The sequence below is a fragment of the Trichomonas vaginalis genome, chromosome IV (genome assembly GCF_026262505.1).
Source record: "Trichomonas vaginalis G3 chromosome IV, whole genome shotgun sequence".
Lineage (NCBI taxonomy): Eukaryota > Parabasalia > Trichomonadida > Trichomonadidae > Trichomonas > Trichomonas vaginalis.
In genome coordinates, this window is record NC_067206.1 from 10762753 (window position 1) to 10782855 (window position 20103).

The 20103-nt window shown below is 32.7% G+C and overlaps 3 protein-coding genes and 1 pseudogene across 4 annotated transcripts, besides 15 other annotated features; 2 read left to right on the plus strand and 2 right to left on the minus strand.

Moving 5' to 3' along the window:
* Window positions 1–642: 642 nt before the first annotated feature.
* Window positions 643–1711, minus strand: TVAGG3_0067600 (annotated as a pseudogene). Its single transcript has one exon. A coding segment is annotated over exon 1 (1069 nt).
* A 2764-nt stretch (window positions 1712–4475) lies between these two features.
* Window positions 4476–4790: a mobile genetic element.
* A 1382-nt stretch (window positions 4791–6172) lies between these two features.
* TVAGG3_0067620 (uncharacterized protein) lies at window positions 6173–6664 on the minus strand (the record flags this gene model as incomplete). Its single annotated transcript, XM_001289554.1, has 1 exon — window positions 6173–6664. One exon carries the CDS (start codon window positions 6662–6664, stop codon window positions 6173–6175), a length of 492 nt encoding a protein of 163 aa, XP_001289555.1.
* A 178-nt stretch (window positions 6665–6842) lies between these two features.
* Window positions 6843–6918: a mobile genetic element.
* A 1004-nt stretch (window positions 6919–7922) lies between these two features.
* Window positions 7923–8114: a mobile genetic element.
* Window positions 8115–8152: a terminal%2Cinverted (terminal inverted repeat of MuDR-5_TvMULE4 transposon ID:TVAGG3_0067650).
* Window positions 8115–8353: a mobile genetic element.
* A 546-nt stretch (window positions 8354–8899) lies between these two features.
* Window positions 8900–8928: a mobile genetic element.
* Window positions 8900–8928: a terminal%2Cinverted (terminal inverted repeat of ISTv1 transposon ID:TVAGG3_0067660).
* Window positions 8929–9496: 568 nt separating this feature from the next.
* Window positions 9497–9546: a mobile genetic element.
* Window positions 9497–9546: a terminal%2Cinverted (terminal inverted repeat of ISTv2 transposon ID:TVAGG3_0067670).
* Window positions 9547–10179: 633 nt separating this feature from the next.
* Window positions 10180–10786: a mobile genetic element.
* Window positions 10750–10786: a terminal%2Cinverted (terminal inverted repeat of MuDR-5/MuDR-7_TvMULE4 transposon ID:TVAGG3_0067680).
* Window positions 10787–13094: a mobile genetic element.
* Window positions 13095–14180: 1086 nt separating this feature from the next.
* Window positions 14181–14495: a mobile genetic element.
* A 652-nt stretch (window positions 14496–15147) lies between these two features.
* Window positions 15148–15309: a mobile genetic element.
* A 2069-nt stretch (window positions 15310–17378) lies between these two features.
* Window positions 17379–18278, plus strand: TVAGG3_0067730 (protein of unknown function, DUF4106 family; the record flags this gene model as incomplete). The annotated part of the gene is made up of 1 exon (XM_051221556.1): window positions 17379–18278. The coding sequence occupies one exon, from the start codon at window positions 17379–17381 to the stop codon at window positions 18276–18278; it is 900 nt and encodes a 299-aa protein (XP_051106542.1).
* Window positions 17379–20103: part of a mobile genetic element that runs on past the window's edge.
* On the plus strand, window positions 18780–19958 carry TVAGG3_0067750 (microtubule-associated protein family; the record flags this gene model as incomplete). Its single annotated transcript, XM_001284492.2, has 1 exon — window positions 18780–19958. A coding segment is annotated over one exon (1179 nt), but the record flags the coding sequence as incomplete, so codon positions are not given.

Below are 20103 nucleotides of genomic sequence, written 5' to 3' on the forward strand. Positions count from 1 at the left end.
TTTGAGATAAATGTTCTAGAACGTCAGGTGTTATATTTCCATCAGCCATGTTCATTTCATACTGGTCCAAAATATCTGCATCTTTCATATCTTTCAATGGCATTAAAGCCGCGCTGAAAATACCAGCTATATCTGGTTCACCATTCACTTCCATTGCGTCTACAACTTCTTGGAATTGTGGTTGTAAGTTTATGAACCACCTATCCGGATTAGCTTTATGACCCCATCTCATTGTAGTTCCATAGTCTGCAGAAACAAAAGTAGGTTTGTTTCCATATTGGTTAGGTTCTGAATGAACTTTAAACAATGTTTCATTTCTATATGTTTTGTTGAAATTTAACCTTTTATTTTCACCGAGTTCAGCCAAAGATTGAACGTTATATGGTCGTAAGTAAAAAGGTTATTGTATTTGCGTACATTTTCTTTCAGTACTTCCATTCTATGCTGAATATTTTCATCTGATGTTGGAGTCTTTTGTATGTCGGCGAACATTTTTCGATATTCTTCTACTATGTCAGCCGAATTTTTCTTAGACTCTTGGAAAGATTCCATATTCTCCGCATACTCTTGTTGAGGGTCAAGATTTTTCGGCTGTTCCAAATCTTCATCTAGTTCTGTGAAGTTAGTTTCCAAAGGAGGGACTTGTTCGTTTCCTTCAGGCTCTTCTAGCTGTTGTTGCTGAACTATTTCTTCCATGTCTGGTTGTATCTGAACTTCTTCCTGTGGAGTTTCTTGTACCTCATCTGGTGGCATTTCATATATTCCGAGACCGTTTTTAACAAGTTTCCTATTTAAGTCATCCGCATTCATAACCCTTCTTCTTCGTTCCGTCTCATTTTTTACGCGTTTCATGAAGATAGTTGAATTATCATTTATCTCTGACACCAAATATCTCGGAGTAAATTCATTCATGTCATTTGGATGATATGCTATTAAATCATATCCCTTAGCGAGCTTGTATTTTCCAGGTTTGAAATTATATCCCATTTGGTGCTGAACCATAAAGCTAAATAGTTCGGGTCAGTATTTCCTTCCTTGAACTTTCTAATAGCTTCTTTATATCTGTCACTAAAGTCAAGAGTATCTGGGTAACCATAACCTTCCTTAAGCATTTTTAAAGAATTCTTGGTTTCCTTGCTCTACTTCTTTTATTGTCCTTGCTCTGTTGTGCTGGTTGTTGTGCTGGTTGTGGATGGTTGTTGTGTTGGATTTTGAACTGTTGGTTGTTGTGCTGGTTGTTGTCCTTGCTCTGGTTGTGTTGCTGGCAGGGTTTTGAACTGTTGGTGTTGTGTTGGTTTTGGTGCATGCCTGCTGGTCCATGTGACGATGTAAATGTTTTAGGTAGTCCTGGTGCAGGTGCTTCTCTTGGAGGGTTTGGTGTATATAAGTTCCACCAGCTGGCACATATGTTCCATCTGCAGCATAATGTCCTACCTGACTTTTCGTTTTTAAGAAAGCATTTACTAGGTCTGTTTTGGTCTGTTGTAACTCTTTTTCTTGACTTTCCAAACAGTTGCTCTAACGGCGTCATAGGCACTTTGAACTGCCTGTCTCGTTGCTGCATCTGTTATTTTCGTCATATTTTGTGCTACTTCTTCTTAACTCTTTGTCGAAAACCTTCAGACTTCAGTTTCTTTCCAGATGAGAAATCGTTCACTTGTTTCACCTTACTATGAAGAGCTTCGAAGGCATTCTTAAAGTCAGCATTCATTAAAGCTTCATTTGAACTGTCTTCATCCGCTTGTATTTTGTCCTTATTGACCCTATAAGTTGGGCTGCTTTAGCGTTGGCTTGGCATCTAACCAGTCATGTTAGCTTTTATATATTCTGCGCTTTTCATTGCCTTTTGCATGGCTGCGTCGTTATTTTTACTTTCTTGTGCTAAGTTTTCATACTGTACGGTTTGGTTTTGCAACTGTAAAAGTTTTTCTGCCTTTACATTTGCTTCAACTTCTTTTTTATACTCATCGCTATCCATATATGTCTTCAGGGCTTTTTGTTTTATCTCTTCATCTTTCAGTACTTTATATTGAGTAGTATGGTTTTTCAAATTTATAACATCTTTCCATTTTTGCTACTTCTGCTGCTTTTTCTGACACTTTTTTCGCATATTCCTCTGTACTTAGTTCTTTCAGTTGTTCTTCTTTCTTCTTTTTCTCTACGTTTTAACTCATTGAGTTTCTTTGTGTGTCTGTCATATTCTAGTTTTCGTTTTCACTTATTTGTTTCTGTATGTCTATGACTTTTTGACATCTGTTATTTGATTTTTGAGTGAACTCAAATTCATTTGACTTTGAGGGTTATAAGCTGTTCCGTCTGCAGCTCCACCATAGCCTGCCATTTCGCTAAAAGTGCCGCTCTTAAACCTCCACTCTGTGCACCAATAACTCGGTTTAAGAGCATAGGGTTGCTTGACATTTGTTGCAACATAGTGGGGTCATTCATCATTTGTTGTTGCAACTGTTGTTGTGGTGTCAGTTTTACTATTGGATGTTTCAATGCTCTCTTCCTCTTACGTATATTCTTACGTAGCTTACGTGGCATTTTAAGTGAAGTTAAAAAGCGGTTTTTGACAGATGTTTATATGACAGTTTTTGTTCAGCACAAAAAACTACTCGGTCAAAGTGTTGTCAGTTTTGTAAAATAACCGTCCTATCTCATTCTATAAGGGGAAAAGGCTTCTCAAAGTATACTTCCTTGGAACGCCTGTAACTTTTCCTGTAGCGACGATAGACCCTTACTTGTCCGGACAAAGTTATACTATTTTGAGTGCTCTACAAAAAAGTCAACGGCGACAACTCTCAAAAACCGTTGTGTAAAAAGTTTTACCGTTGGACAAAAAAGTATATATAGAAAACAAAAAACGTTTATAGTTCATTCAATATTTGAGATAAACCGTTTTTCCAACGGTAACTATTAAATAAAATAAAAAAATAGAGGGGGTCTCCGTTGGTAAAACGGTTTATTTTAAACTTTTCTATGAGTGGTCCGAAAAAAAACAGTTTATTTTTCATAATGGAAGGAAGAAAAAGTGTCGCAAACAATTCTTCGACTACCTCTGCAGTTAAAGTTCCTACAACTTATGTCTCACCATTCTCAAAACCCTTACGACCTCCTATAATACCAAAACAACTTCCTCATACAATTCAAGACAAATTGTTGGACAATATGCATTTGCACAAAGAAACAGCTCAGCCAACAGGTCAGGCAACAACAACTATCGGAACAGAAGCATTTTCAGAAGAAGTTCATACCAATCAGACTCCAATCGAACATACAGAAACACAACCACCCGAAAATACAGAAACACATCCAATCGAACATACAGAAACACATTCTGCAATGACCACTAGGTCGCAAACACGATATCTCGCCTTTAGCAAACAATTTAAGTCTCAAATTCAAGACACACAAGATAGCGACACTCCTCTTTCAGAGAAAGTTCGTAGAAAATACGCAAAAAAGGTTAGAATTGTTAGATAAGTTAAATGAACAGTGGGGTTCAGAAGACAATCGAGATTATAACGAGATGTTTCAAGCTGTCATGGATGCCATTCAGCCTCTTGAAAACGAAATAAAAGACCCTGGCGTACTTGTTGACATGTTTGCTTCATATTTACCCGTTACTGCCAATCTCATAGCGTTGCAAGCTATTGACCAGTTCATTCACTTGTTTCCAAAGAACTTGCAGAAGCATTTACAAGAAGTTAAAATTGCTGAATTTGTCCGTTTATATCCAAATTCATACAATTATTTGGAAGAATTGAATGAACATGGTGAAAGGTCATTCTATTTATATTTCTACACAAAAGACAACCAGTCAAAACGACTATACTGCATTGAACCTTTACCAGAATTTCAAGACAATTTCCACGTTATAACAACTGTTGCTTTAGATATTCCTGCCAGAGTTCCATATGGAGGAACAGTAACTATCTCAAGCTTTCCCAAGGGCTATAAAGGAAAGCCTCTCACAATTGCAAAATTCACACACAGCAGTTGCCAATTTGTTCAAGATGTCGAGTTCCATTTCCTCAACAATACGACTTTCATCATAGAGACTCCTCAAGAAGGTATATACAAAGTTTTCATCGCAGGATTTGTTGCTCCCAATGGCGAAGAAGAAGTCGAAGAAATCCTCACCTCAGAGAGCGAAGAAGAAGTCGAAGAAATCCTCACCTCAGAGAGCGAAGAAGAAGAAAATTTCCAAGACATTCAAGATTCAGAATATACCGAATAAAAAAAAAACAATTTAAGACTAAAAATTTAATTTTATTATAATATTTTTATTTTTTTCATCTGGTCTTTGTATCATTCCTCCTCTAGTTTCTCCGGGGCTAGAGGGCGCAACGCGCCTGGAAGCCCCACTCACCTGACCTGAAATTAAAATTAGGGATTTTTTGGGAAGACTACAAAATTGTGCGGCCAAATTGCCACCATTTTGTAAAGTAGTTTTTTGACATACAGTGCAATTGCAGGGGACGTGTTTCAAAAAAAATTTAATGGTTGTGTGAGAGACCTTATTCCCTTACAGGAGCTCCAGAGCTCCCAATCCCTACGAAAGGGAGCTCCGGAGCTCCTGAATCTGTATCAGCAGAGGCCCTTTACCATTTGGGCCTCTGCTGATTTAAGATCAAAGCAGCCTTCTGCTTTTCAGGAGCTCCAGAGCTCCCAATCCTACGAAAGGGAGCTCCGGAGCTCCTGAATCTGTATCAGCAGAGGCCCAAATGGTAAAGGGCCTCTGCTGATCAGAAGAATAAGGCAGCCATTCTACCTCTTCAGGAGCTCCAGAACTCCGTTTCCTCAAGATCAGGAGTGATGGAGTTCCTCACTTTCGATTTGTTAAAGCCTGTTCTTTTGGGAACAGTGTAATGCATGAAAAATAGCGTGACTTCATTTTTGACAGTTTACAAATGTAAAGTGTTGCATCCTTAAAAACTTGGAAATATATACATTCATGAATTATCTTGTATATTAATTGAAAATCCATAAAACCCTAACAATATTTTTTCTTAAAAAAACTATAAAAATATAAATAAAATTAATCGTTAAATAAAAATATTTGATATTAGAATTTTATTGGAAAAATAAAAAACTTAATATTTTAAAGAAATACTTAAATACTTGAATGTTTTAACTTTTACATTATCATATAGACTCTCAAATTATTGATTGGAAACAGTTTGAGGGTTATCAATTTAAAAAAATTGTGAGTTTTTTAGATTTTTGGCAATGTTAAACGGTTAATTTTTTCTCAAAAAAATTATTTCGAATTTCCGAAATTTTTAGCCATTTTGGCTGAGAACTATGGTCTGCGAGGTACATAGATAGAATCAGTACCTCGCAGACTATAGTTCTCTATATGGCGCCGAAAATTTTTGGTGAAATGTCGTCGCATTTCACCAAAAATTTTTCGGCGCCATAGGAAGAATTGGAGGGTGTGAGATACTATTACATGCTATAGTACTCACACCCTCCAACTCCCAATCAAAATCGCATAAAATTTGCTACTTATCTTCAGATTACCTCCCATTATAAAATATATCATTGCTATCTCATCGTACTATACTTCCACCCTATTGTATTTAAAAATATAAAATTTTTTGATAATATATTTTTATATCTTGAATTTTCAAACAATATATTCACAGATAATATAATGGGAAATCTATCTCAACCTAGCCTTAAAGTACCAAACTCCTGCTTGCATTCTCACTCACAAATATTAAACATCCATCTCAGTACAGTATACATTGTGCGTCGCCTGTAGCCTACAGCTACAGGCACCGGCACAATGAAAAAGTGACACTATACGGGCACTAATTATTATGGACGCCATAATGAGACGTGCCTTTAGTGGCGAAGAAACAGCCTGACGTACAACTGGGGGATTCTTATTCGCACCAATTGATATGGATGATGTTCCAACTGATAAGAGACAAAGGATCCAGAAGAGGATCGAGATCATGACAAAGATCATAAGAAACCAAGATCACATTATAAGTAAGCAATACTCGCAAATACAAAGAACGAAGAGAACAATGAAAATGATCGAGTATGCAATAGAACAAAGAATTGAAGCACGCAGTCTGGTGCCTTGGTAACTTCTAAAGATCCCCACAAACAGTTAAGAATAAATACTTTTTTTCACTGGAAAAAAAATGATATTTTTTTATAAAGATAAGTATTTAATTACAGTAGTCAACAAGTGGCTTCTTTCTTTGTATGATGAGTTTGCAGTAATGAAGCGTTCGTGCCACATATCAGACTGCCTTCCCAACTGATCAACTCGAGATCTGAGATCAGAGATCTCTTCATCTTTGTAGTCGAGCTTGATGTTGAGTAATGTTATGAACTCATTCTTCTGTTGTAGTTCCTCCGCCTGCTTTGTGATCTGCTGCTTTAGTTCCTCGAGAGCTACGTTTGACTCCTCCAGCTGCTTCAAATACTTGTGGCTGGTCTTGATTAAACGTAGAACTCGAGGAGTAGCTTGTGGACCCGTTTTCTTTGCCGTTTGCTTGTGATCGAGATCTGGGATCTTGATCTCGGTCTTCGGACTCTCGCCACCCATCAATATTTCCTCGTCGCCAGAGGACTGTTCTTCAGTCACCTCTGGCTTCTGGATGGCAACAGCCTTAGCAGGAGCTGTGTTGTTCGCTTCCATTAAAAAATGTTGTGCATGAAAAATAGTGTGACTTCATTTTTGACAAAAAGTGACACTATTTATGATGGTTTTGTCATTTATTTGTCAGATTTATAAATGGATAATAATGCTGTAAATCAGATATTAATTAAAAATATTTAAGATTTATGTTCGAATTGAAAAGCAAAATGATATTTTTGAGTAGGTGACAAAAGTGCATACTCTTAAATTAACCTTAAATGTTGATTTTTCGATATTTTCGGTATTAACCTTATGAGTGTGGTAGAATTTACGAAAAAGTGACACTTAACCTTAAATTTCCAAACACTATTTTTTGATTGTATTTTGTTATTTATATATTTATATATATATATTTATATATATGTATATATTTATATATGTATATATTTATATATGTATATATTTATATATGTATATATTTATATATGTATATATTTATATATGTATATATTTATATATGTATATATTTATATATGTATATATTTATATATGAATAAATAATACATCAAACTAGTTTTAGAGTTGATAGTAAGAAGCGAAGAACAGTACCAGTAAGATACAGCAGTAGTAGCTGCTTCATGCTGCATTGAGTATTGTTGAATAATTTGAAGTAGTGGTTTTTGAAATCAGCACCCCTATGAGAGCGCTGGCGACCGAAACACGACTAGTAAGATTGTGTATTAGAAACTGCTTCATGCTGTGTTGAGTAAGCTTCGATGTCTTTGTAAGATAGCTTTCTGAGAGCGAAACAAGATAGTGTTTGAAAAATTTTGAAAATCTGAGAGACTGTGCAAGAGCCAACGACCAAAACACTACAAGTAAGATACAGCAGTAGTAGCTGCTTCATGCTGCATTGAGTATTGTTGAATAATTTGAAGTAGTGGTTTTTTGAATCAGCACCCCTATGAGAGCGCTGGCGACCGAAACACGACTAGTAAGATTGTGTATTAGAAACTGCTTCATGCTGTGTTGAGTAAGCCTCGATTTCTTTATCAGACCACCTTTAAATTAACCACTCACATTCTCACTGTGGTCCATCTAAAATTTGTAAACTTTATGACATAAAATTATATTATATGCAGGATCCCACCTATTACTTGATCTTTTTGGAATAAATGTTTTATAATATTTATCGATTGATTGTAATTTTTTGTATAAAAAAAGTTTTTTATATATTAAAAATATATTCGGTTAATGATATTATCTTATAATTTGTAAATAAATCTAGTAATAAAATAACTTTAATAGTTGGTGTCACTTTTTCGAAAATTCTGGTTTTTTCATTGTAAATTTTTCCGGTGATAAATTTATCACACTGAGGTTATTTTTCCGGTGAGATTTTTATCCTTGATTTAATGAAATTAATATATATAAATTTTATTATTTTTAATTTCGAATGAGTATAATAAAATATTTTTTATGTGTTTTTTGTTTTTGATGTGATTTGAATGAGAAAGGGACAGACTAGCCCATTGTCACTTTTTAATTTAGCAAATGAACGCTTATGGAGTGGAGTTTTTGGGTAAATCTGATTTGCTTATAAATGAAATAAAATCAAAAGAAACCATATTGGCATTATATTATGCAAAAATAAATGATCTTACTTAGTACTTTTAAAGTTAATTTCAGAAAAAATTTGACACAATGGTATCCGTCACATACAAGTGGTGTACAACCAAAATTATCATAAGACGAAATGGTGGAAGTGAACTCAAAATAAGAGTAATTAGGTTATTTTGCCGACCAAATATATTTACAAGGCAAAATATCATATTACATGTCAACCTATTATCAGTATGTTTTGATAAAAAAATTTTATCAAATATCATATTAAAATTAACATCTATATCTATATCAATATCTACACTATAAATTTTTTTATTCAATATCATAGATTTCAAAAATTTATTTCAATTTTAAATTAATTTATGGTTTTCATCAAAATTGTTTTTTATTAAAAAGCATGTTTCACAATTTTTACGGTTTCTTTCAAAAGTTATAAAAAGAGAGTCAATAAGAAATTTCAACGCTTCAAGAAGGAATCAAAGAAATTGACGAAGTTCCAGAATTTTATTCAACAATTCTTAATCAATTAACAAAAACTATACCGAAACTTATCTTACCATCCAAATCAAATCACATTACATACGGAATAAACATTTAATCTTTTACCATTAAAATTATATTTATACGTTATTTAATTTTTTTACGTCTAAGTTGAATAGGATAATAGCCGAAGATATAAAGTAACTATAGTTTACAAGCTAAGGAACAAATCAGCATTGAAACTAAAAAATGCTGAAATATTATAATAAATTGAAGAAATACTGTGATAGAATACCTAGTTATACTAGATACTATTATAATATGAATTCATTTGTATTGAATATCGATTAAAATAAAATGGAACGTCAATTTGACAGACTCAAGTTTCGAATTAGAGACCAACTTTCATCAGCATAGTATATGTGCGCAAACTACTGCATAATGGTATGCTTATCTTTTCATTTTAAAAAATAACGTATTTGAATAATTTCGTAAAAAATTAGAATTACTCGATATTAAGCATATTGCTTTTCTATCATATATGCTTATATTCTACAATAGTGTTACCAAACATCGGGCAACATCATACGTATAATACAACTTTTTCGTACTTCTTTATCGAATTTAAATAGAACTAAGTTTTTATTTTAAATAAAAGAGAAATAATTCTAATTTATAATCTCATTATTAATTTATTCTCATTTTAATATTTCATCGATTTTTTATTATCGATATTCAATACAAATGAATTCATATTATAATAGTATCTAGTATAACTAGGTATTCTATCACAGTATTTCTTCAATTTATTATAATATTTCAGCATTTTTTAGTTTCAATGCTGATTTGTTCCTTAGCTTGTAAACTATAGTTACTTTATATCTTCGGCTATTATCCTATTCAACTTAGACGTAAAAAATTAAATAACGTATAAATATAATTTTAATGGTAAAAGATTAAATGTTTATTCCGTATGTAATGTGATTTGATTTGGATGGTAAGATAAGTTTCGGTATAGTTTTTGTTAATTGATTAAGAATTGTTGAATAAAATTCTGGAACTTCGTCAATTTCTTTGATTCCCTCTTCCTCGCAATACAACTCCATATCATTAACTTGTATTTAAAGGCTTCCATATACAAAACTATATATAATGTTTGAAAGTTAAATCCAATCTTTTTCTATTTCTAAAAAAATTGAGACCTAAACACGAGATAGCTTTCAGAAAATTTTCAGGGACATTTTTAATCATTTTTTTATTTATTGTAATATCTTTGTTATTAAATTTGAATTGTTTAATATTTGAATGTATAGAATTGAATAGTAATAATTTTAGTTTTAATACATAGCTAATTGCTAAGCAAAATAATTAATTTATTGTAATTTTGACATGTAAACTAAAGGGGAATTTAGCCGGCCAAATATATGTCACTTTTGACTTCACCTCACTTCCACCATTTCGTCTTATGACAAAATATAAGTTAGTTTAAACATATATTGCTATATCTCATGATCTTACTTAGTACTTTTAAAGTTAATTTCAGAAAAAATTTGACACAATGGTATCCGGCACATACAAGTGGTGTACAACCAAATCTTCGACTCGATGAACTTGTCATCGAGTTATATTCCAGTGTTGTTCCTTCATTCCTGATTAAGTTGCAAATTAAAGGTCTGGATTCAGAGAGAAGTGTTAAAGTTATCAAAAAAGTCACAAGAGATTTCGAAGAAATGACACAATTTAAAAAAGTCGAATGCATCAGTATGCTTGAAGCTGTTCAGAAAGGTCTGAAAAATGATACACTTGATCCCAACATTGTTTACTCAACATTAAAAATATTATTGCAAAGAAAACATTTGATTTAATAAACATTTAATTTATTATAATTAATTTTTTATTACAGTATAGTAAAAAATGCTATAAATAAATTATTATATTTTATTAAAATGTGACTTTTAATAGTAAGTGAATAAAATAAATCAGGAATTGGGAAAGAAATAAGGTTAATTAAAAATAATGAAAATTACAAGTTTAAGGTTAATGAAAAGTGACAATGGGCGAGTTTGTCCCCCATTCGATTTGAATTTTGTTAACTCTTTTCAAAATCACTTCATTTTTATGATTTCGGTGGACTTAGAGGAGCTTATTGCTTTTGGTATTAAACAGGAAGTCAAGGGCGGTGTCCCATACAGAAGAAGAACGGGATCTCCAAAGCAATATGTCACTTATTCATGTTCGTATCCCCTATGCAAGGCAAAATTTAGGGTTGAAGAACAAAATGGAGTGTTTACTATAAGCAAAGTTAATGAAGAACATTGCCATCATATAGGAGTTGAAATGGGTTCACATTACGCGAGTAAATTTTATCAAAAATGGATCGAACTTTATATTAAAAACGGTGGAAAGCAATTTCTTGCTCAAAAAGCATTTTTTGATAAGTTCGGAATTGATACGAATAACAAAGAAACGATGAAACTTTTCGCGCAGTCTACTGATGCTTTAAAGCACAAATTTTATCGCCTTGATGAGATTATTGCACAAAGATTATCAAACGATCCTTACACTTCTTTGGAAGCATTTTTGAATAATTTACAGGAAGAGTGCCCAGATGATCTCGTTCAATTTGATTACAATGGAGATTTTTCCGAGTTTACAATCATATATGCACCTTTTGCTGCAAAAGAATTGGTGCATAGCATTGATAACCCTCTCCACGTCGATTCCACTCATTCTTTAATTAAAGGAAAGATCCAATTGTTTGCAGTAACAATGAAAACAAGTCAAAACACAATTTTCCCCTTTTGCTATTTTTTAGTGAACCCTCAGACATCTGAAAAAATTCAAGAATGTTTGGTGAAATTCTGTGAGTTTGCGCACCTGGATCCACAGCATTGGAGCGCTGACTGTGCGCTAAACATTGCTCGCGCAATTGAGGACGGATTTCCTCTTGCGCAGCTCAGTTGGTGCGCTGTGCATGTTTTACGCGCATGTGCAAAAGTTGGAAGCTATTTTGACAATCCACAGAATTTTGAGAACTTCTATTTAGCAATGGACTTTTTGACATTACGTGCAGATGCAACGAATGCAGAAAAGCTGGCTGAAGAGTCTGATGAAACATATGAGTTCTTGACAACAATGTTAGAAGAAGAAGAACCGCGCGCTTTGAAGTATTTCGATAAACAATGGAGAAGAACCAAAGAACATTGGATGATGTTATATCGTGGAGAAGGTGATTCCACGAATAACATTGCGGAATCACACTTTCATCAATTAAAGCAAACATTTTTCTTGGGTAAGAAAAATGAGCGCATTGATGACATCGTCATAACTCTCATCACTGTTGTGATTCCAAATGTGATTATTAAGGTTCAAGTCGCTAATGTTTTGAATGAAAAAAGAGCAGTAAGAATTCTTACAAGGGCAGATAATCAGATTGTTGAGCAAAGAGCTTCAAAACACGATGAATGTTTGAAATTAATTCAACACATTTTGGAAATTGTCGAAAGCCGAAGGATTGAACCTAGTGTCCTTATTCCATCTTTGAAGGCAATATTAAATTTGGCACAAAGAAGTTTAAAGGAAGAGTAAGCAAGATTAGATAATTTGGACTTTTTTTAAAATTAATGAATAAACAGTATATTTTTGAAGTGTAAGCTTATTTACCTGAAGCTATATTACTTAATATAACATTCAAAGTATTATTGCTATTTATTGGAGAACAAATTTATGTAATTTTCACATGAAAATTGATAAATTTGTATTTCCTTATGATAATCAATTTTTGTATTTGTAGAGAGTCTCCCTGCATGATATCAAGACTTGGCTATAAGTCTTTATCCATTTTTGAAAATTGTATTGTAAATTGTAAGAATTTCTGAATACTACTACTATAAAATATAATTGCTTATCAATGTATATTCTCCCTGCATGATATCAAGACTTGGCTATAAGTCTTTATCCATTTTTGAAAATTGTATTGTAAATTGTAAGAATTTCTGAATACTACTACTATAAAATATAATTGCTTATCAATGTATATTCTCCCTGCATGATATCAAGACTTGGCTATAAGTCTTTATCCATTTTTGAAAATTGTATTGTAAATTGTAAGAATTTCTGAATACTACTACTATAAAATATAATTGCTTATCAATGTATATTCTCCCTGCATGATATCAAGACTTGGCTATAAGTCTTTATCCATTTTTGAAAATTGTATTGTAAATTGTAAGAATTTCTGAATACTACTACTATAAAATATAATTGCTTATCAATGTATATTCTCCCTGCATGATATCAAGACTTGGCTATAAGTCTCTATTCATTATGAGTATGACCCCATTTTTTTACAAAAAGTGCCGAATTGCAACTTTGTCCCAATCTCGATATTTTTTTTAATTGAAAAACGTTAATATCTGATATTTTGAAGTTTGTAATATTTGTTAGTATCTTAAATTATTGAATGCATACGTTTTTTATGTTCTCAATTTTAAAAAAAATTGTGAAGAATTTAGTTTTTTGGAGATGGATGTTTAATATTTGTGAGTGAGAATGCAAGCAGGAGTTTGGTACTTTAAGGCTAGGTTGAGATAGATTTCCCATTATATTATCTGTGAATATATTGTTTGAAAATTCAAGATATAAAAATATATTATCAAAAAATTTTATATTTTTAAATACAATAGGGTGGAAGTATAGTACGATGAGATAGCAATGATATATTTTATAATGGGAGGTAATCTGAAGATAAGTAGCAAATTTTATGCGATTTTGATTGGGAGTTGGAGGGTGTGAGTACTATAGCATGTAATAGTATCTCACACCCTCCAATTCTTCCTATGGCGCCGAAAAATTTTTGGTGAAATGCGACGACATTTCACCAAAAATTTTCGGTGCCATATAGAGAACTATAGTCTGCGAGGTACTGATTCTATCTATGTACCTCGCAGACCATAGTTCTCAGCCAAAATGTCAAAAATTTTGGAAATTCGAAATAATTTTTTTGAGAAAAAATTAACCGTTTAACATTGCCAAAAATCTAAAAAACTCACAATTTTTTTAAATTGATAACCCTCAAACCGTTTCCAATCAATAATTTGAGAGTCTATATGATAATGTAAAAGTTAAAACATTCAAGTATTTAAGTATTTCTTTAAAATATTAAGTTTTTTATTTTTCCAATAAAATTCTAATATCAAATATTTTTATTTAACGATTAATTTTATTTATATTTTTATAGTTTTTTTAAGAAAAAATATTGTTAGGGTTTTATGGATTTTCAATTAATATACAAGATAATTCATGAATGTATATATTTCCAAGTTTTTAAGGACGCAACACTTTACATTTGTAAACTGTCAAAAATGAAGTCACGCTATTTTTCATGCATTACACTGTTCCCAAAAGAACAGGCTTTAACAAATCGAAAGTGAGGAACTCCATCACTCCTGATCTTGAGGAAACGGAGTTCTGGAGCTCCTGAAGAGGTAGAATGGCTGCCTTATTCTTCTGATCAGCAGAGGCCCTTTACCATTTGGGCCTCTGCTGATACAGATTCAGGAGCTCCGGAGCTCCCTTTCGTAGGATTGGGAGCTCTGGAGCTCCTGAAAAGCAGAAGGCTGCTTTGATCTTAAATCAGCAGAGGCCCAAATGGTAAAGGGCCTCTGCTGATACAGATTCAGGAGCTCCGGAGCTCCCTTTCGTAGGGATTGGGAGCTCTGGAGCTCCTGTAAGGGAATAAGGTCTCTCACACAACCATTAAATTTTTTTTGAAACACGTCCCCTGCAATTGCACTGTATGTCAAAAAACTACTTTACAAAATGGTGGCAATTTGGCCGCACAATTTTGTAGTCTTCCCAAAAAATCCCTAATTTTAATTTCAGATGAAATCTCGCAAAATAACATTGTTTTAACCATATAAATATATATATTATATATTGTATAGTGATTTTTAAATATTTTTATGAGTAAAATCGAGAGTGAGGAAATGTGGACTACAAAAAACGATAGAAATGAATAGTTTACATGGAAATTCTATACTTACAAGTATTCAATGTCACTTTTGTGCTCGAGATTTTGATTCTAGTATACTATGTATTTGTTAGCTCATTGTAAAGTTGTGGTGAAAATTGAAATAAATAAATAAATAAATAAATAAATAAATAAATAAATAAATAAATAAATAAATAAATAAATAAATAAATAAATAAATAAATAAATAAATAAATAAATAAATAAATAAATAAATAAATAAATAAATAAATAAATAAATAAATAAATAAATAAATAAATAAATAAATAAATAAATAAATAAATAAATAAATAAATAAATAAATAAATAAATAAATAAATAAATAAATAAATAAATAAATAAATAAATAAATAAATAAATAAATAAAAACATAACATTCTTGTTTATCTCATCATATGGTTGATATTTTCGCGTTCTGAAAGCAGAAAACGAATTTTTGGAATGCAAAGATTCCGAATCATACGGAATAGAAAATAGACGATCTATCAAGTAGTAAACTATATAGTATTATAAAAATGAAAAACTATTTTTTCATAGAAAAATAAAAAATAACGTATATTTTCAGTGGAGAATCCGGTCCTGGGAACAATGAAATACGAAGCCCTGACCAAAGTATAGTCTGGGCCTGCAAGTACAATCCTCATGACCGAACTTCCAAAAATCTCCCAAATTCTTGATTGTCTCTTGGGAGCTCGGTCATGTGGAACAAAATATTCATCAATATCATTCAGACAAAATCATTCCTACCGTTTTTAGCCATTTAAGAGCGAGATTTTTCGCTGACTTTGTGATTGAAAAAGTCAAACGAAGAATTACGCTCTTAAATGACTATAGAACTAGAACAACTATCGACAAGATACAAATGGCATGTAATGCATGAAAAATAGCGTGACTTCATTTTTGACAGTTTACAAATGTAAAGTGTTGCATCCTTAAAAACTTGGAAATATATACATTCATGAATTATCTTGTATATTAATTGAAAATCCATAAAACCCTAACAATATTTTTTCTTAGAAAAACTATAAAAATATAAATAAAATTAATCGTTAAATAAAAATATTTGATATTAGAATTTTATTGGAAAAATAAAAAAGTTAATATTTTAAAGAAATACTTAAATACTTGAATGTTTTAACTTTTACATTATCATATAGACTCTCAAATTATTGATTGGAAACAGTTTGAGGGTTATCAATTTAAAAAAATTGTGAGTTTTTTAGATTTTTGGCAATGTTAAACGGTTAATTTTTTCTCAAAAAAATTATTTCGAATTTCCGAAATTTTTAGCCATTTTGGCTGAGAACTATGGTCTGCGAGGTACATAGATAGAATCAGTACCTCGCAGACTATAGTTCTCTATATGGCGCCGAAAATTTTTGGTGAAATGTCGTCGCATTTCACCAAAAATTTTTCGGCGCCATAGGAAGAATTGGAGGGTGTGAGATACTATTACATGCTATAGTACTCACACCCTCCAACTCCCAATCAAAATCGCATAAAATTTGCTACTTATCTTCAGATTACCTCCCATTATAAAATATATCATTGCTATCTCATCGTACTATACTTCCACCCTATTGTATTTAAAAATATAAAATTTTTTGATAATATATTTTTATATCTTGAATTTTCAAACAATATATTCACAGATAATATAATGGGAAATCTATCTCAACCTAGCCTTAAAGTACCAAACTCCTGCTTGCATTCTCACTCACAAATATTAAACATCCATCTCAGTACAGTATACATTGTGCGTCGCCTGTAGCCTACAGCTACAGGCACCGGCACAATGAAAAAGTGACAAAAAGTGACACTAAAGGCTCAAGGAGAGGATTTATTTTTATCTGATAACCGACAAATTTATATGTTGGTTTGCCCTTTCGTTCAAGGATAAACCTGATATTCGCTATAGTTAAGAAAAGCTCATCAAAGTACTTATATGTTTTTTTATCTTTATCATTTTCGTCAGTGAAATCTGCTATGGTAAAACTATAATATACATGCATTCGCGAGATATATTTTTTCCCATAAGTCTAAAAATTTTGCTTTCGATGGAATTACTTTTTGCATGAATGTTCTATCATGGTCATCTTCCCAAACAAGATCTGGTTTTCTTGATGTTTTGTCTGTTTCAGTGGTTTCTAATAATGCAGTGATGAAATCCAACACATCTCCTAGGGACATGTCATATTTATAATTCAAGGCATTTTTTTCTATACTACTGTATGAAGGTAATGTTATGATTGGTGATGTACCTTTTCTTAATACATTCAATTTATTTTCATTTGAATCATAGTAACAATCAACAAATTCTCTACTTGCCTCAGTCATTTTTTCCATAAGACCTTCATTCAACTCCTGTGTAGTCATGTTGGGTTTTATGTAATATCTCATGTCAAACCTTTTTTTCACTGATTTGATGAATCTGTCATTTCTAATGGAATAGCAAGAAACTTAAAGTCTGGATGCTCAAGACTTATCTTTCTTATCTCAAGAGCTTTTGACGCAGGATATTCAATGAAGTCTCTCGGTAATTTATATGAGACTGTATTACCACTTATCGTGCCATCAGTCATAACATGTTCATAGTATAATCCATCATATTTAGACATTTTATATGTAACTAAAAGATGGAGAAAGTTATTAATCAAGTAGATAAGATTCTTCATGATGGAGCACGTAAGAATAGTAAAGAACTAAACAATGCACTCATTATGCCATTTTCTGATGATTATCCATTTTGTACTAATGGTGTTTATTTCTACTGCGGTAAGATGGGTTCAGGTAAGACATATGGTGTTATTCGTCATATAATGATAACAGACCGCTTCACTAATACTCCATATTATGACTCAATAGTTATCTCAGCAACATCAGGAACAATGGATAAAACAGCGAAGACATTTATGAGTCAAGTTAAAGCACCAGTACTGAAAAAGGATGATAAAGAACTTATGCCTTATTTAATGAAGAACGTTAAGATGAAAGCAAAGTATTACGCTATTGTTGAGTTCGTTCAAAGTAAGTTCGAAAAAATTTCAGAGGAGATGGAACACATCTTAACAAAGCATCAACTAAGGAAACCTGATGGAAAGTTTGAGTATAAGAAGATTGCAATATATGTTGTAAAGAAGTTGAACAAATATCCTTTCACAAAGTATCCCAGTAATTCTCTATTAGTGTTAGACGATTATGGTGGTCATGACTTATTGAATGACCCACGTTCACCATTAGCGAACTTCATCACTAAGGTCAGACATTATAACTATACTGTTGTCATCATGTGTCAAACATGGAGACATATATGTTTAAACATTAAGAGACTATGCACTGACTTCGTTATCTTTCAAGGTTATTCTATGAGAGACTTTCAGTCAATGATTGAACAGTCAGGAGCAACAGAAGATTGGGAAGAGTTATGGAACAAATACAAAGAGCTACCAACACCTCGTTCATATATGGAAGTTCATATAGTTGCAGGAAAGACGGACTTTAAAGAAGTTAAGCAACAAAAGATGACATTATTTTAAGAAGAAATAAATGGGTTTTGGCGATTATGTTAAAGCTGGATGGGGTATGGCTAAAAACAATCCTGGTCTTGTAATAGGTGCTGGATTTAACATTGCTAACAAACTTTTCCCTCAAGTTGGTCAAGTCGGTGGTGTTATCGGTAGTCTTGGTGAAAGAATTGCAAAAGCTACATTAGGTGAAGATAATGCATTAACGAAGAATCTTAAAGCATTCAATAAAGCTCTTGGTGGTGACTTCAGTAGAGACAAGCCTGTTGAAACACCTATAGTTCAACCTCAACAAACTATTGACAACAATAAGTATAACGCGTACATTGGAGGAGCTATTTGGAACAATCATAAGCCATTAGTTCAATCAGTACGTGTACTATCAGACATGCCATGGATTAATGCTATTAGTGGCACTATACGCAGATAATATATTTTTATGAGGTTTAAATGAGTAAACAAGAGAGGAAACTCATTGATGAACGAGTAAAGAAATGGAAGAATAAACGACCGATGATTAGTACGAGATATAATGATAAAAAGGTCAAGCAGCAAACATTTGATTTTTTGCGCGATATATATAATGATCTTGCTTTTAATTACAATGCTAGGCAATACTTTGAGAAAGAATATGTCCAAAAAGGTGAGATCGTTTTCCCAAAAAGACAAAATGGATTTTTGATTGCAACGGATTATGCACCAACTAGTAAAATCCCTTTTAAAGGCTTTGTTCGTAAGACAAAAGAAGCAATTTCTATTAATGATGATCCAGATTTCAACATACCTTATTTTCGTCCACCTTCACGTCCTTTACAAACTAGTGATCCTGGATATGACATTAAACGAAGATATATAGAGACGAAATTAGCTAAATACAAGGAACCTAAGGATCCAAAGACTGGTAAAATAAAGGAATCACATGTCAAGATAAATAAGCTTTACAAAGTAGTTGAAGAATTGGAGAAACGATCTAGAGAGATTAACGCTGAGAGGAAAAAGGAAGTACCAAATATGAACAAACTAGATAAGATGATTAAGGAATATAGAGGATTGGCGAATACATCGAGTTTTCTAATAAAGGAAGTAGAAAACACGACAAAGCTGCAGAAAATGATTCATGATGAATTACTGTTAGGTGAATTTTCTATAAAACAAAGACAGAGTAACTTAATGGGTGAGGCTTATTATTTGGAGAATTGGTATAATGAGAGGTTAAAACAAATGTCGACTCCAACACCAACTCCTACACCTACTCCTACAGTAGCTCCAACACCAACTCCTACACCTACTCCTACAGTAGCTCCAACACCAACTCCCACTCCTGAACCAACAGTTGCTCCAACACCAACTCCTACAGTTGCTCCTACTCCTGAACCAACAGTAGCTCCAACACCAACTCCTACAGTAGCTCCAACGCCAACTCTGACACCAACTGCTCACGCAGGTCCTCCACCAATGTCGAGTAGTCATGGTATAACATTAAATAAACCAACACCTACACCAAAAATAACTCCTGTATCACATCCTAGTACAACTAACCCAGTATCTGATTCAAATCAAGCGGAAAGATCACAGGTTCTTAAAAGAGCTAATACACCAACTGCTTCGCCTATTAGAACACCAGAGCCAACTCCAAGAATCACAAAGGCACCAACACCTTTACCGACTGTTGAACCAACTCCAGAACCTACAGTAGCTCCGACACCAGAGCCAACACCAACAGTACCTCCAACTCCATCACCGACACCTACAAAAGCACCTACTCCATCTCCAACTCCGACTAAAGCTCCGACACCGTCTCCAACTCCAGCTGAACCAACTGATGCAGAATCTATTC